Raw genomic sequence first — 14,472 nt, forward strand, 5'->3', positions numbered from 1 at the left:
AATTTTGGGGGATTTGGGGGGGTTTTGGGGGGCTCGGGGTTTTTTTGGGGGGGGCTGGGGGAGGTTTTGAAAGGGGTTTTTGGGGAGATTTCGGGGGTTTCTAAAGGTTTTTTCGGGGAAGATTTTGGGGGTTTTTTGGGAAGATTTTGGGGATTTTTTAAGTTTATTTTGGGGAGGTTCTGGGGCTTTTTAAAGTTTTTTTTGGGAGGTTTTGGGTTTTTTAAGTTTATTTTGGGGATGTTTTGGGCTTTTTAAAGTTTAATTTTGGGAAGGTTTTGGGTTTTTTAAAGTTTATTTTGGGGAGGTTTTGGGCTTTTTAAAGTTTATTTTGGGGAGGTTTTGGGGATTTTTTTAAGTTTATTTTGGGGAGGTTTTGGAGGTTTTTAAAGTTTTATTTTGGAGAGGTTTTGGAGGTTTTTAAAGTTTTATTTTGGGGAGGTTTTGGGGGGTTTTTTAAGTTTATTTTGGGGAGGTTTTGGAGGTTTTTAAAGTTTTATTTTGGGGAGGTTTTGGGTTTTTTAAAGTTTATTTTGGGAGGTTTGGGGTTTTTAAAGTTTATTTTGGGGAGGTTTTGGAGGTTTTTAAAGTTTTATTTTGGGGAGGTTTTGGAGGTTTTTTAAGTTTATTTTGGGGAGGTTTTGGGTTTTTTAAAGTTTATTTTGGGGAGGTTTTGGAGGTTTTTAAAGTTTATTTTGGGAAGGTTTTGGGGGTTTTTAAGTTTTGGGGAGGTTTTGGGGCTTTTTAAAGTTTATTTTGGGAAGGTTTTGGGGGTTTTTAAAGTTTATTTTGGGGAGGTTTTGGGGATTTTTTAAAGTTTATTTTGGGGAGGTTTTGGGGTTTTTAAAGTTTATTTTGGGGAGGTTTTGGGGTTTTTAAAGTTTATTTTGGGGAGGTTTTGGAGGTTTTTAAAGTTTATTTTGGGAAGGTTTTGGAGGTTTTGAAAGTTTATTTTGGGGAGTTTTTGGGGGTTTTTAAGGTTTATTTTGGGGAGGTTTTGGAGGTTTTTTAAGTTTATTTTGGGGAGGTTTTGGGGTTTTTAAAGTTTATTTTGGGAAGGATTTGGGGTTTTTAAAGTTTATTTTGGGGAGGTTTTGGAGGTTTTTAAAGTTTATTTTGGGGAGGTTTTGGGGGTTTTGAAAGTTTATTTTGGGGAGGTTTTGGAGGTTTTTAAAGTTTATTTTGAGGAGGTTTTGGGTTTTTTTAAGTTTATTTTGGGGAGGTTTTGGGGGGTTTTTTAAGTTTATTTTGGGGAGGTTTTGGGGGTTTTTAAAGTTTATTTTGGGGAGGTTTTGGGGCTTTTTTTAAGTTTATTTTGGGGAGGTTTTGGAGGTTTTTAAAGTTTTATTTTGGGGAGGTTTTGGGTTTTTTAAAGTTTATTTTGGGGAGGTTTTGGAGATTTTTAAAGTTTTATTTTGGGGAGGTTTTGGAGGTTTTTAAAGTTTTATTTTGGGGAGGTTTTGGGTTTTTTAAAGTTTATTTTGGGGAGGTTTTGGGGCTTTTTTAAAGTTTATTTTGGGGAGGTTTTGGAGGTTTTTAAAGTTTATTTTGGGGGTTTTCGGGCGGGTTTCGGGGTGGCTGCCCGCATCCCCGGCGTTCGGGTCGGGATTTCCGGAACTTTCGGCCACAACCTCGAGATCGACGCTCACTTCCGCCTCGTCAACGCGTCACTTCCTCCTTGTTAAACGTCACTTCCGCCGCGCGGGGGGCGTGGCGGAGGGCGTGCGCTGCCATTGGCTGCGCGGCCGGAAGCGCGGGCGCCCCCTGGCGGCGAGCGGCGCCGATGGCGGCGGGGGTCGCGCGGCTGCTGCGCGCACGTGAGTGGGGGAGGGGCGGCCCCGGGAGGGCCACGTGACACCCGCGGGACCCCCCCCACCCCCGCCCCGGGACCCCGCGGCTCGGCCCAGTTCGGCCCAGTTCGGCCCAGTTTATCCCCAGTTCGGCCCAGTTCGGCCCAGTTCGGCCCAGTTTATCCCAGTTCGGCCCAGTTTATCCCAGTTTGTCCCCAGTTCGGCCCAGTTCGGCCCAGTTTATCCCCAGTTCGGCCCAGTTTGTCCCAGTTCGGCCCAGTTTATCCCAGTTTGTCCCCAGTTCGGCCCAGTTTGTCCCAGTTTGTCCCCAGTTCGGCCCAGTTTGGCCCAGTTTGTCCCCAGTTCGGCCCAGTTCGGCCCAGTTCGGCCCAGTTTGTCCCAGTTCGGGCCAGTTTGTCCCAGTTTGTCCCCAGTTCGGCCCCAGTTCGGCCCAGTTTATCCCAGTTCGGCCCAGTTTGTCCCAGTTCGGCCCAGTTTGTCCCAGTTTGTCCCCAGTTCGGCCCAGTTTGGCCTTGGTTTGTCCCCGGTTTGTCCTTGGTTTGTCCCAGTTTGTCCCCAGTTCGGCCCAGTTTGTCCCAGTTTGTCCCCAGTTCGGCCCCGGTTTGTCCTCGGTTTGTCCCAGTTCGGCCCAGTTCGGCCCCGGTTTGGCCCAGTTTATCCCAGTTCGGCCCAGTTTATCCCAGTTCGGCCCAGTTTATCCCAGTTTGTCCCCAGTTCGGCCCAGTTTGGCCTTGGTTTGTCCCCGGTTTGTCCTCGGTTTGTCCCAGTTCGGCCCCGGTTTGTCCCAGTTTGGCCCAGTTTGGCCCCAGTTTGGCCCCGGTTTGTCCCCGGTTTGTCCCAGTTCGGCCCCGGTTTGTCCCAGTTTGTCCCAGTTTGTCCTTGGTTTGTCCCAGTTTGTCCCAGTTTGTCCCAGTTTGGCCCCAGTTCGGCCCAGTTTGGCCCAGTTTGGCCCCAGTTTGGCCTCGGTTTGTCCCGGTTCGTTCCAGTTTGGCCCAGTTGGCCCCCATTTCATCCCAGTCCATCCCGGTTTGTCCCAGTTTGTCCCAGTCCACCCCAGTCCATCCCAGTCCATCCCAGTCCCTCCCAGTCCCATCCCAGTCCCTCCCAGTCCCTCCCATTCCCATCCCAGTCCATCCCAGTCCATCCCAGTTTATCCCAGTCCATCCCAGTCCCTCCCAGTCCCTCCCAGTTCAATCCCAGTCCCATCCCAGTCCATCCCAGTCCCTCCCAGTCCCTCCCATTCCCGTCCCAGTCCCTCCCAGTGCTCCCAGTGTCCCCATTCCCGTCCCAGTGCGTCCCAGTCCCGTCCCGGTTGCGTCCCAGTCCCGCCGGGCGTCGTCGGGGGCGATGCCGGCCCCGCGGGAGCTGCGCACGCTGCGGCTGCTGCGGGATCGGCCGCAGGTGCTGCACCTGCAGCTGCACCGGCCCGGCAAGCGCAACGCCATCGACCTGCAGTGCTGGAGGTGCGGGGCACTGGGGGGACTGGGGGGACTGGGAGGGACTGGGATGGACTGGGATGAACTGGGAGGGACTGGGAGGAACTGGGAGGGACTGGGAGGGACTGGGAGGGACTGGGAGGAACTGGGATGGACTGGGATGAACTGGGATGGACTGGGATGGACTGGGATGGGAATGGGATGGACTGGGATGGACTGGGAGGAACTGGGATGGACTGGGATGAACTGGGATGGACTGGGAGGGACTGGGAGGGACTGAGATTGAACTGGGAGGGACTGGGATGGACTGGGATGGACTGGGAGGAACTGGGATGGACTGGGATGAACTGGGACGGGAATGGGATGGACTGGGATGGACTGGGATGGACTGGGAGGGACTGGGATTGAACTGGGATGGACTGGGATGGACTGGGACAGACTGGGATGGACTGGGATGAACTGGGATGGACTGGGAGGGACTGGGATTGAACTGGGATGGACTGGGATGGACTGGGAGGAACTGGGACGGGAATGGGATGGACTGGGATGGACTGGGATGGACTGGGATGGACTGGGAGGAACTGGGATGGACTGGGATGAACTGGGATGGACTGGGAGGGACTGGGATGAACTGGGACGGACTGGGATAAACTGGGATTGAACTGGGATGGACTGGGAGGAACTGGGATGGACTGGGATGAACTGGGATGGACTGGGAGGGACTGGGATGAACTGGGACGGACTGGGATAAACTGGGATTGAACTGGGATGGACTGGGAGGGACTGGGATGAACTGGGATGAACTGGGACGGACTGGGATGGCACTGGGGACACACCAGGCCGTACTGCTGGTGTGTACTGCTGCTCCCCAGTGCTCTGTACTGGTCTATACTGGTCTGTACTGGTCCGTACTGGTGTGTACTGGTCCGTACTGGTCTATACTGGTCCGTACTGGTCTGTGCTGGTCTGTACTGGTCCGTACTGGTGTGTACTGGTCTGTACTCGTCTGTACTGGTCCGTACTGGTCCGTACTGGTCTGTACTGGTCCGTACTGGTGTGTACTGGTCCGTACTGGTCTGTACTGGTCTATACTGGTCTGTACTGGTCCGTACTGGTCCGTACTGGTCCGTACTGGTCTGTACTGGTCCGTACTGGTGCAGGGAGCTGGTGCAGGCGTTCCAGGACATCTCCCAGGACTCCTCGTGCCGCGCCGTCGTCATCTCCGGGGCCGGCAGCGCCTTCACGGCCGGTGGGCCTGGGGAACCTGCTGGGACCCCGAAATCCCTGCTGGGACCCCGAAATTCCCTTTTGGGACCCCGAAATCCCTGCTGGGACCCCGACATTCCTGCTGGGACCCCGAAATCCCTGCTGGGACCCCGAAATTCCTGCTGGGACCCCAAAATTGCCTTTTGGGACCCCGAAATTCCTGCTGGGACCCCAAAAATTCAATCTCAAACCCCAAAATTGCCTTTTGGGACCCCAAAATCCCTTCTGGAACCCCAAAATTGCCTTTTGGGACCCCGAAATCCCTTCTGGAACCCCAAAATTGCCTTTTGGGACCCCGAAATCCCTGCTGGGACCCCAAAAATTCAATCTCAAACCCTGAAATTCCCTTTTGGGACCCCAAAATCCCTTCTGGAACCCCAAAATTGCCTTTTGGGACCCCCGAAATTCCCTCTCAAACCCCCAAAATTCCTGCTGGGACCCCGAAATCCCTGCTGGGACCCCAAAATCCCTGCTGGGACCCCGAAATCCCTGCTGGGACCCCAAAATCCCTGCTGGGACCCCAAAAATTCAATCTCAAACCCCGAAATTGCCTTTTGGGACCCCAAAATCCCTTCTGGAACCCCAAAATTGCCTTTTGGGACCCTGAAATTCCTGCTGGGACCCCAAAAATTCAATCTCAAACCCCAAAATTCCCTTCTGGGACCCCAAAATTCCTGCTGGGACCCCGAAATTCCCTTTTGGGACCCCAAAATCCCTTCTGGAACCCCAAAATCCCTGCTGGGACCCCAAAACCCCTTCTCAAATCCCAAAATTCCCTCTCGAGCCCCGAAATCCCCTCTCAGACCCCATCCATCCCTCCTGGCACCCCCAGGGATTCTGTCTGGGAATGCCCCCAGACCCCGGCAGTGCCAGGGGGGTCCCCAAACCCCCCAAAAAACCCCAAAAAAACCCCAGAAAGACCCCAAAAACCCCAAATCCCCGCAGGCATCGACCTGTCGGATCTGGGCTCGCTGCTGGCGGCGCTGCCCGAGGAGGACGCGGCGCGCCGGGCCTGGGCGCTGCGCCAGCGCATCCTGGAATTCCAGGAGAGCTTCTCCGTCATGGAGAGGGTGGGCGCGGGCTGGGGGGCAGGGGAGCGGCCCCGGGACCCCCAAACCCGGCCTGACCCCACAAAACCCGGCCTGACCCCGAAATCTACCCTGGCCCCCGAAATCTACCCTGACCCCACAAAACCCATCTTGACCCCAAAACCCGCCCTGACCCCACAAACCCTGACCCCACAAAAAACCCACAGTGCCCCACATCTGCCCTGACCCCACAAACCTTGACCCCAAAACCCGCCCTGACCCCGAAATCTACCCTGACCCCACAAAACTCACCTTGACCCCACAAAACCCACCTTGACCCCAAAACCCGGCCTGACCCCACAAACCCTGACCCCACAAAAAACCCACAGTGCCCCACATCTGCCCTGACCCCACAAACCTTGACCCCAAAACCCGCCCTGACCCCGAAATCTACCCTGACCCCACAAACTCACCCTGACCCCACAAAACCCGGCCTGACCCCCCAGCCTGACCCCCAAAATCTACCCTGACCCCACAAACCCTGACCCCAAAAACCCACCTTGACCCCCAAACCCGGCCTGACCCCACAAAACCCGCCCTGACCCCGAAATCTACCCTGACCCCACAAAACCCACCTTGACCCCACAAAACCCACCTTGACCCCAAAACCCGGCCTGACCCCACAAACCCTGACCCCACAAAAAACCCACAGTGCCCCACATCTGCCCTGACCCTACAAACCCTGACCCCAAAACCCGCCCTGACCCCACAAAACCCGGCCTAACCCCCGAAATCTACCCTGACCCCACAAACTCACCCTGACCCCAAAACCCGCCCTGACCCCAAAACCCGCCATGACCCCAAAACCCGGCCTGACCCCGAAATCTACCCTGACCCCACAAACTCACCCTGACCCCACAAAACCCGGCCTGACCCCTCAGCCTGACCCCCAAAATCTACCCTGACCCCACAAACTCGCCCTGGCCCCACAAAACCCAGCCTGACCCCCAAACCCGCCCTGACCCCAAAACCCGCCCTGACCCCACACACCCCGACCGCACAAACCCTGACACTGACCCCACAAAAAACCCACAGTGCCCCACATCTGCCCTGACCCCACAAACCCTGACCCCACAAACCCTGACCCCCAAAACCTGCCCTGACCCCACAAACCCTGACCCCACACAAACCCCGCAGTGCCCCAAACCCGTGATCGCCGCCGTGCACGGGCCCTGCATCGGAGCTGGTGAGGGGGGTCGGGATCGGGGTCAGGATTGGGATTGGGATGGGATGGGATTGGGATTGGGGTTGGGATGGGATTGGGGTTGGGATCAGGGTTGAGACTGGGGATGGGGTTGGGATTTTAATGGGATTGGGTTGGGTCTGGGGTCAGGATTGGGGTCAGGTTTGGGTTGGGATGGGATTTGGGATGGGATCAGGGTTGGGATTGGGGTTGGGATCGGGATGGGATTGGGATGGGATGGGATTGGGATGGGATCAGGGTTGGGATTGGGGTTGGGATCAGGGTTGAGACTGGGGATGGGGTTGGGATTTTAATGGGATTGGGTTGGGTCTGGGGTCAGGATTGGGGTCAGGATTGGGTTGGGATGGGATTTGGGATGGGATCAGGGTTGGGATTGGGGTTGGGATCGGGATAAGGATCAGGATTGGATTGGGATTGGGATTGGGATTGGGATGGGATTGGATTTGGGATGGGGATGATGGGGTGGGGGAATGGGGAGATTGGGATGAAGATGATGAAGATGAAGATGAAGATGAAGATTGGGGTGAAGATGAGGACGGGACCAAATGGGAACGGGGCGACGGAGAGTGGGGTGAGGATGGAGTGAGGGTGAGGAGGATGGGGATGAAGATGGGGGTGAGGATGAGGATGGGACGAGGAGGATGATGATGGGATGAAGATGAGGATGGGATGAAGATGAGGATAACAAGGCTGGGAGATGATGAGGAGGAGGAGGAGGAGGACGAAGGCTTTCCCGCCCCCCAGGCGTGGATCTGATCTCGGCCTGTGACATTCGCTTCTGCTCCCAGGACGCCTCCTTCCAGGTCAAGGTGGGGCACGGGGGGACCCCGGGACCCCCTGGGTGTCCCCAAAGCCCCCCCAGTGCCCCCCAGTGCCCCCCAGTGTCACCCCAGTGTCACCCCAGTGCCCCCCAGTGTCACCCCAGTGTCACCCCAGTGCCCCCCAGTGCCCCCCAGTGTCACCCCAGTGTCACCCCAGTGCCCCCCAGTGTCACCCCAGTGTCCCCCAGTGTCCCCAGTGTCCCCCAGTGTCACCCCAGTGCCCCCAGTGTCACCCCAGTGTCCCCAAAGCCCCCCCAGTGTCCCCAGTATCCCCCAGTGCCCCCCAGTATCACCCAAGTGTCCCCCAGTGTCCCCAAAGCCCCCCCAGTGTCCCCAGTGTCCCCAGTGTCCCTCAGTGTCCCCCAGTGTCCCTCAGTGTCCCCCAGTGCCCCCCAGTGTCACCCCAGTGTCACCCCAGTGCCCCCCAGTGTCCCCCAGTGTCACACCAGTGTCCCCCAGTGTCACCCCAGTGTCCCCCAGTGCCCCCAGTGTCACCCCAGTGTCCCCAGTGCCCCCCAGTGCCCCCCAGTGTCCCTCAGTGTCCCCCAGTGTCACCCCAGTGTCCCCCAGTGCCCCCAGTGTCACCCCAGTGTCCCCAGTGCCCCCCAGTGCCCCCCAGTGTCCCTCAGTGTCCCCCAGTGCCCCCCAGTGTCCCCAAAGCCCCCCCCAGTGTCACCCCAGTGTCACCCCAGTGTCCCCAGTGCCCCCCAGTGTCCCCCCAGTGTCCCCAGTGCCCCCCAGTGTCCCCCGTGTCCCCTCTGTCCCCACAGGAGGTGGACATGGGGCTGGCGGCCGACGTGGGGACCCTGCAGCGCCTCCCCAAAATCGTGGGGAGCCAGAGGTGGGTGGGGGGCACCCCCGGTGTCCCCAGGGTGTCCCCACGATGTCCCCAAATCCCCTGATGTCCCCAATCCCCCCAATGTCCCCAAACCCCCAGTGTCCCCCCAATGTCCCCCATGTCCCCAATGCCCCCGATGTCCCCCCAGTGTCCCCAGTCCCCCCAATTCCCCCAATGTCCCCAAATCCCCAGTGTCCCCCCAATGTCCCCAATCCCCCATTGTCCCCAATGTCCCCAAGCCCCCCATGTCCCCAGTGTCCCCAATGCCCCCGATGTCCCCAATCCCCCCAATGTCCCCAAACCCCCAATGCCCCCGATGTCCCCAGTCCCCCCAATTCCCCCACTGTCCCCAATCCCCCCAAGGTCCCCACTGTCCCCAAGCCCCCCATGTCCCCAATGCCCCCGATGTCCCCAGTGTCCCCAGTCCCCCCAATCCCCCCAATGTCCCCAAATCCCCAGTGTCCCCCCAGTGTCCCCAATGCCCCCGATGTCCCCCCAGTGTCCCCAATCCCCCAATGTCCCCAAGCCCCCCATGTCCCCAGTGTCCCCAATGCCCCCGATGTCCCCAATGCCCCCGATGTCCCCAATGCCCCCAGTCCCCCCAATTCCCCCAATGTCCCCAATCCCCCAAGGTCCCCATTGTCCCCCCGCTGTCCCCAAATGTCCCCACCGTCCCCCCGCTGTCCCCGGTGTCCCCAGCCTGGTGAACGAGCTGGCCTTCACCGCCCGCGTCATGAGGGCCCCCGAGGCGCTGAGCTGCGGCCTCGTCAGGTGGGGACCTGGGGACGGGGGATTTGGGGGATTTGGGGGGGATTTTGGGGGTTTTTTGGGTGGATTTTGGGGAGATTTTGTGAGTTTTGGGTGAATTTTGGGGGGATTTTTGGGTGGATTGTGGGGGGATTTCGGGGGGATTGTGGGTGCATTTCAGGGTGTATTTTAGGTGTATTTCGGGTCCATCTCAGGGTGTATTTTAGGTGTATTTTGGGTACATTTTGGGTGTATTTTGGGTGTATTTTGGGTCCATTTCAGGGTCTATTTCAGGGTGTATTTTGGGTGTATTTTAGGTGTAATTCAGGTGTATTTTGGGTGTATTTTGGGTCCATTTCAGGGTCCATTTCAGGGTGTATTTTAGGTGTATTTTGGGTGCATTTTAGGTGTATTTTGGGTGCATTTTGGGTGTATTTTGGGTGCATTTCGGGTCCATTTCAGGGTGTATTTTAGGTGTATTTCGGGTGCCTTTCGGGTGTATTTTGGGTGTATTTTGGGGTGCACGTGGGGTGCCTTTCGGGGTGCACCCGGGGGTGACGCTGTGCCCGTGCCCAGCCGGGTGCTCCCGGACAAGGAGACGCTGCTGGAGGTGGCCCTGGAGGTGGCCGCGGCCATCGCCGCCCGCAGCCCCGTGGCCGTGCAGGGCACCAAGATCAACCTGCTCTACTCCAGGGACCGGCCCGTCAGCGAGGGGCTGCAGCACGTGGTGGGTGACGCCCGGGACAGGGCCACCACCCCCAACACCACTGTCACCTCCCCAAAAACGGTGTCACCTTCCCCAGGACACCGTCACCTCCCCAAAAACAGTGCCACCACCCCCAAAACCACTGTCACCTCCCCAAAAACGGTGTCACCTTCCCCAGGACACTGTCACCTTTCCAACACCACTGTCACCTCCCCAAAAACGGTGTCACCTTCCCCAAGGACACCGTCACCTCCCCAGAAACGGTGTCACCTCCCCAAAAACGGTGTCACCTTCCCCAAGGACACCGTCACCTCCCCAGAAACGGTGTCACCTCCCCAAAAACGGTGTCACCTTCCCCAGGACACCGTCACCTCCCCAAAAACAGTGCCACCACCCCCAAAACCACTGTCACCTCCCCAAAAACGGTGTCACCTTCCCCAGGACACTGTCACCTTTCCAACACCACTGTCACCTCCCCAAAAACGGTGTCACCTTCCCCAGGACACTGTCACCTTTCCAAAAACAGTGTCACCACCCCCAAAACCACTGTCACCTTTCCAACACCACTGTCACCTCCCCAAAAACAGTGTCACCTTCCCCAGGACACCGTCACCTCCCCAAAACCAGTGCCACCACCCCCAAAACCACTGTCACCTCCCCAAAAACAGTGCCACCACCCCCAAAACCACTGTCACCTCCCCAAAAACAGTGTCACCTTCCCCAGGACACCGTCACCTCCCCAAAAACGGTGTCACCTTCCCCAAGGACACCGTCACCTCCCCAAAAACAGTGCCACCACCCCCAAAACCACTGTCACCTCCCCAAAAACAGTGTCACCTTCTCCAAGGACACTGTCACCTTCCCAAAACCAGTGCCACCACCCCCAACACCACTGTCACCTCCCCAAAAACGGTGTCACCTTCCCCAAGACACTGTCACCTCCCCAAAAACGGTGTCACCTTCCCCAGGACACTGTCACCTTTCCAACACCACTGTCACCTCCCCAAAAACAGTGCCACCTTCCCCAGGACACTGTCACCTCCCCAAAAACAGTGTCACCACCCCCAAAACCACTGTCACCTTCCCCAGGACACCGTCACCTCCCCAAAAACGGTGTCACCTTCCCCAGGACACTGTCACCTCCCCAAAAACAGTGTCACCACCCCCAAAACCACTGTCACCTTCCCCAGGACACCGTCACCTCCCCAAAACCAGTGCCACCACCCCCAACACCACTGTCACCTCCCCAAAAATGGTGTCACCTTCCCCAGGACACTGTCACCTCCCCCAAAACCACTGTCACCTTCCCCAGGACACCGTCACCTCCCCAAAAACGGTGTCACCTTCCCCAAAACCACCGTCACCTCCCCAAAACCAGTGCCACCACCCCCAAAACCAGTGCCACCTTCCCCAAGGACACTGTCACCTCCCCAAAAACGGTGTCACCTTCCCCAAGACACTGTCACCTTCCCAAAACCAGTGCCACCTTCTCCAAGGACACTGTCACCTCCCCAAAAACGGTGTCACCTTCCCCAAGGACACTGTCACTTCCCCAAAAACCAGTGCCACCACCCCAAAAACAGTGTCACTTCCCCAAAACCAGTGTCACCTTCCCCAAAAACGGTATCACCTTCCCCAAGGACACTGTCACTTCCCCAAAAACCAGTGCCACCACCCCCCAAAACCAGTGCCACCACCCCAAAAACAGTGTCACTTCCCCAAAAACAGTGTCACCACCCCCAAAAACCAGTGCCACCACCCCAAAAACGGTGTCACTTCCCCAAAAACAGTGCCACCACCCCCAAAACCAGTGTCACTTCCCCAAAAACAGTGCCACCACCCCCAAATTACAGCCACCTCCCCCAGGGTCCCTGTCCCCATGTCCCCAGGCCACCTGGAACACGGCCATGCTGCAGACCGAGGACATTTCCATGTCCCCCTGTCCCTGTCCCCATGTCCCCCTGTCCCATCCATGTCCCATCCATGTCCCATCCATGTCCCATCCATGTCCCCATGTCCCCCTGTCCCGTCCCTGTCCCCCTGTCCCATCCATGTCCCCATGTCCCATCCATGTCCCCATGTCCCTGTCCCCATGTCCCCCTGTCCCATCCATGTCCCCAGGCCACCTGGAACACGACCATGCTGCAGACCGAGGACATTTCCATGTCCCCATGTCCCTGTCCTCATGTCCCCATGTCCCATCCATGTCCCATCCATGTCCCCATGTCCCCATGTCCCTGTCCCCATGTCCCCCTGTCCCGTCCCTGTCCCCATGTCCCCCTGTCCCATCCATGTTCCCCTGTCCCATCCATGTCCCATCCATGTCCCCATGTCCCCAGGCCACCTGGAACATGGCCATGCTGCAGACTGAGGACATTTCCATGTCCCCATGTCCCTGTCCCCATGTCCCCCTGTCCCATCCATGTCCCATCCATGTCCCCATGTCCCCATGTCCCTGTCCCCATGTCCCCATGTCCCTGTCCCCATGTCCCCCTGTCCCGTCCCTGTCCCCATGTCCCCCTGTCCCATCCATGTTCCCCTGTCCCATCCATGTCCCATCCATGTCCCCATGTCCCCAGGCCACCTGGAACACGGCCATGCTGCAGACCGAGGACATTTCCATGTCCCCATGTCCCATCCATGTCCCATCCATGTCCCCATGTCCCCAGGCCACCTGGAACATGGCCATGCTGCAGACCGAGGACATCCCCAAGTCGGTGCAGGCGGCCCTGGACAAGAAGGGCCCCGAGGATGTCCCCTTTGCCAAGCTCTGATGTCACCTCAGTGCCACCAACGTCGCCTTCTCCAGGCTGCAGAGCCACCTCGGTGTCCCCAACGTCCCCTTGCCCATCTCTGGGGCCACCTCAGTGTCCCCCAATAAATCCTGTGTGCCCAAATCTCCTTGGCTTGTCACTGAGGGGGGCCCCGTGTCCTCAAAGTGCCACCATGGGTCTGGGGGTGTCCCCAAGGTGCCACCACGGCTCTGGGGGTGCCCCCAAAGTGCCACCACGGGTCTGGGGGTGTCCCCAAGGTGCCACCTCGGCTCTGGGGGTGCCCCCAAAGTGCCACCACGGGTCTGGGGGTGTCCCCAAGGTGCCACCACGGCTCTGGGGGTGTCCCCAAAGTGCCACCCCAGCTCTGGGTGTCCCTAAAGTGCCACCATGGGGAGTCCCTGTGTCCCCAAGGTGCCAGCATGGGTCTGGGGGTGTCCCCAAGGTGCCACCACGGCTCTGGGGTGTCCCCAAGGTGCCACCATGGGTCTGGGGGTGTCCCCAAGGTGCCACCACGGGTCTGGGGTGTCCCCAAGGTGCCACCATGGGTCTGGGGTGCCCCCAAGGTGCCACCATGGGTCTGGGGGTGTCCCCAAGGTGCCCCCTCGGCTCTGGGTGTCCCCAAGGTGCCACCATGGGTCTGGGGGTGTCCCCAAGGTGCCACCACAGCTCTGGGGTGTCCCCAAGGTGCCACCACGGCTCTGGGGTTTCCCCAAAGTGCCACCATGGCTCTGGGGGTGTCCCCAAGGTGCCACCTCGGCTCTGGGGGTGTCCCCAAGGTGCCACCATGGGTCTGGGGGTGTCCCCAAGGTGCCACCATGGGTCTGGGGGTGTCCCCAAGGTGCCACCATGGGTCTGGGGGTGTCCCCAAGGTGCCCCCTCGGCTCTGGGTGTCCCCGGTGTCGCAGCCCCTCCCCGTGCCCCACCCGGGCCGAGGCCGGGGCGCTGTCGCCCGTGCCCGGGTGTGTCACCTGCGCCCTGTGCCAGCTTCCTTATCGGCGGGGACAGAGTCCGCGCCGCGCCCTGGGAGTGGCCGGAACAGGGGGGGCGAGCGACAGCGGATCCTTCATTAATTCCCGGGACTCGGATCATTAATTAACTCTGAATCGAGGATCCTTCATTAATTCCCGGGACTCGGATCATTAATTAACTCTGAATCGAGGATCGTTCATTAATTCCCGGGACTCGGATCATTAATTAACTCTGAATCGAGGATCGTTCATTAATTCCCGGGACTCGGATCATTCATTAACTCTGAATCGAGGATCCTTCATTAATTCCCGGGACTCGGATCATTAATTAACTCTGAATCGAGGATCCTTCATTAATTCCCGGGACTCGGATCATTAATTAACTCTGAATCGAGGATCCTTCATTAATTCCCGGGACTCGGATCGTTAATCAGTTCTGGATCGCGGGTCGTTAATTAATTCCCGGGAAGGGAACCTGGAAGTTCCAGGTGTTGTAGGGCCCGGGGGGGGCGGCGGATTTTGGGGGGAATTCCGGGAATTGGCCGGAGGAGGAGCGTGACGCACGGGCAACGCCCGGGGTAATCGGCAATTAATTCCCGGGACTTGCATGGTTAATTAATTCTGGATCGCGGATCGTTAATTAATTCCCGGGGCTCGGATCATTAATTAATTCTGGATGGGGGATCGTTAATTAATTCCCGGGGCTCGGATCATTAATTAATTCTGGATGGGGGATCATTCAATAATTCCCGGGGTTCGGATCATTAATTAATTCTGGATCACGAATCCTTCAGTAATTCTCGGGTTTCAGATCAT

General features: G+C 57.8%; 2 protein-coding genes across 2 annotated transcripts; both read left to right on the top strand.

Moving 5' to 3' along the window:
- Positions 1-1,765: 1,765 nt before the first annotated feature.
- Positions 1,766-12,811, top strand: ECH1 (enoyl-CoA hydratase 1). Its single transcript, XM_068178115.1, has 10 exons — positions 1,766-1,814; positions 3,100-3,271; positions 4,405-4,493; positions 5,456-5,580; positions 6,736-6,784; positions 7,547-7,611; positions 8,394-8,464; positions 9,161-9,232; positions 9,785-9,935; positions 12,584-12,811. Exons 1-10 carry the CDS (start codon positions 1,781-1,783, stop codon positions 12,686-12,688), a joined length of 933 nt encoding a protein of 310 aa, XP_068034216.1. The 5' UTR covers positions 1,766-1,780; the 3' UTR covers positions 12,689-12,811.
- LOC137466348 (uncharacterized) lies at positions 1,827-2,912 on the top strand (the record flags this gene model as incomplete). Its single annotated transcript, XM_068178106.1, has 1 exon — positions 1,827-2,912. A coding segment is annotated over one exon (1,086 nt), but the record flags the coding sequence as incomplete, so codon positions are not given.
- Positions 12,812-14,472: the final 1,661 nt, after the last annotated feature.

Source organism: Anomalospiza imberbis, unplaced genomic scaffold, assembly GCF_031753505.1.
Source record: "Anomalospiza imberbis isolate Cuckoo-Finch-1a 21T00152 unplaced genomic scaffold, ASM3175350v1 scaffold_183, whole genome shotgun sequence".
Taxonomy (NCBI): domain Eukaryota; kingdom Metazoa; phylum Chordata; class Aves; order Passeriformes; family Viduidae; genus Anomalospiza; species Anomalospiza imberbis.

What these genes read in the sequence shown, in the direction of transcription:
- ECH1 (XM_068178115.1), top strand. Translation starts at nt 1,781, where the DNA reads ATGGCGGCGGGGGTCGCGCGGCTGCTGCGCGCAC. An exon ending in CGCGCGGCTGCTGCGCGCAC is followed by an intron (nt 1,815 to 3,099) that starts GTGAGTGGGGGA and finishes TTCCCGTCCCAG; the next exon opens with TGCGTCCCAGTCCCGTCCCG. An exon ending in GCTTCTCCGTCATGGAGAGG is followed by an intron (nt 5,581 to 6,735) that starts GTGGGCGCGGGC and finishes CAAACCCCGCAG; the next exon opens with TGCCCCAAACCCGTGATCGC.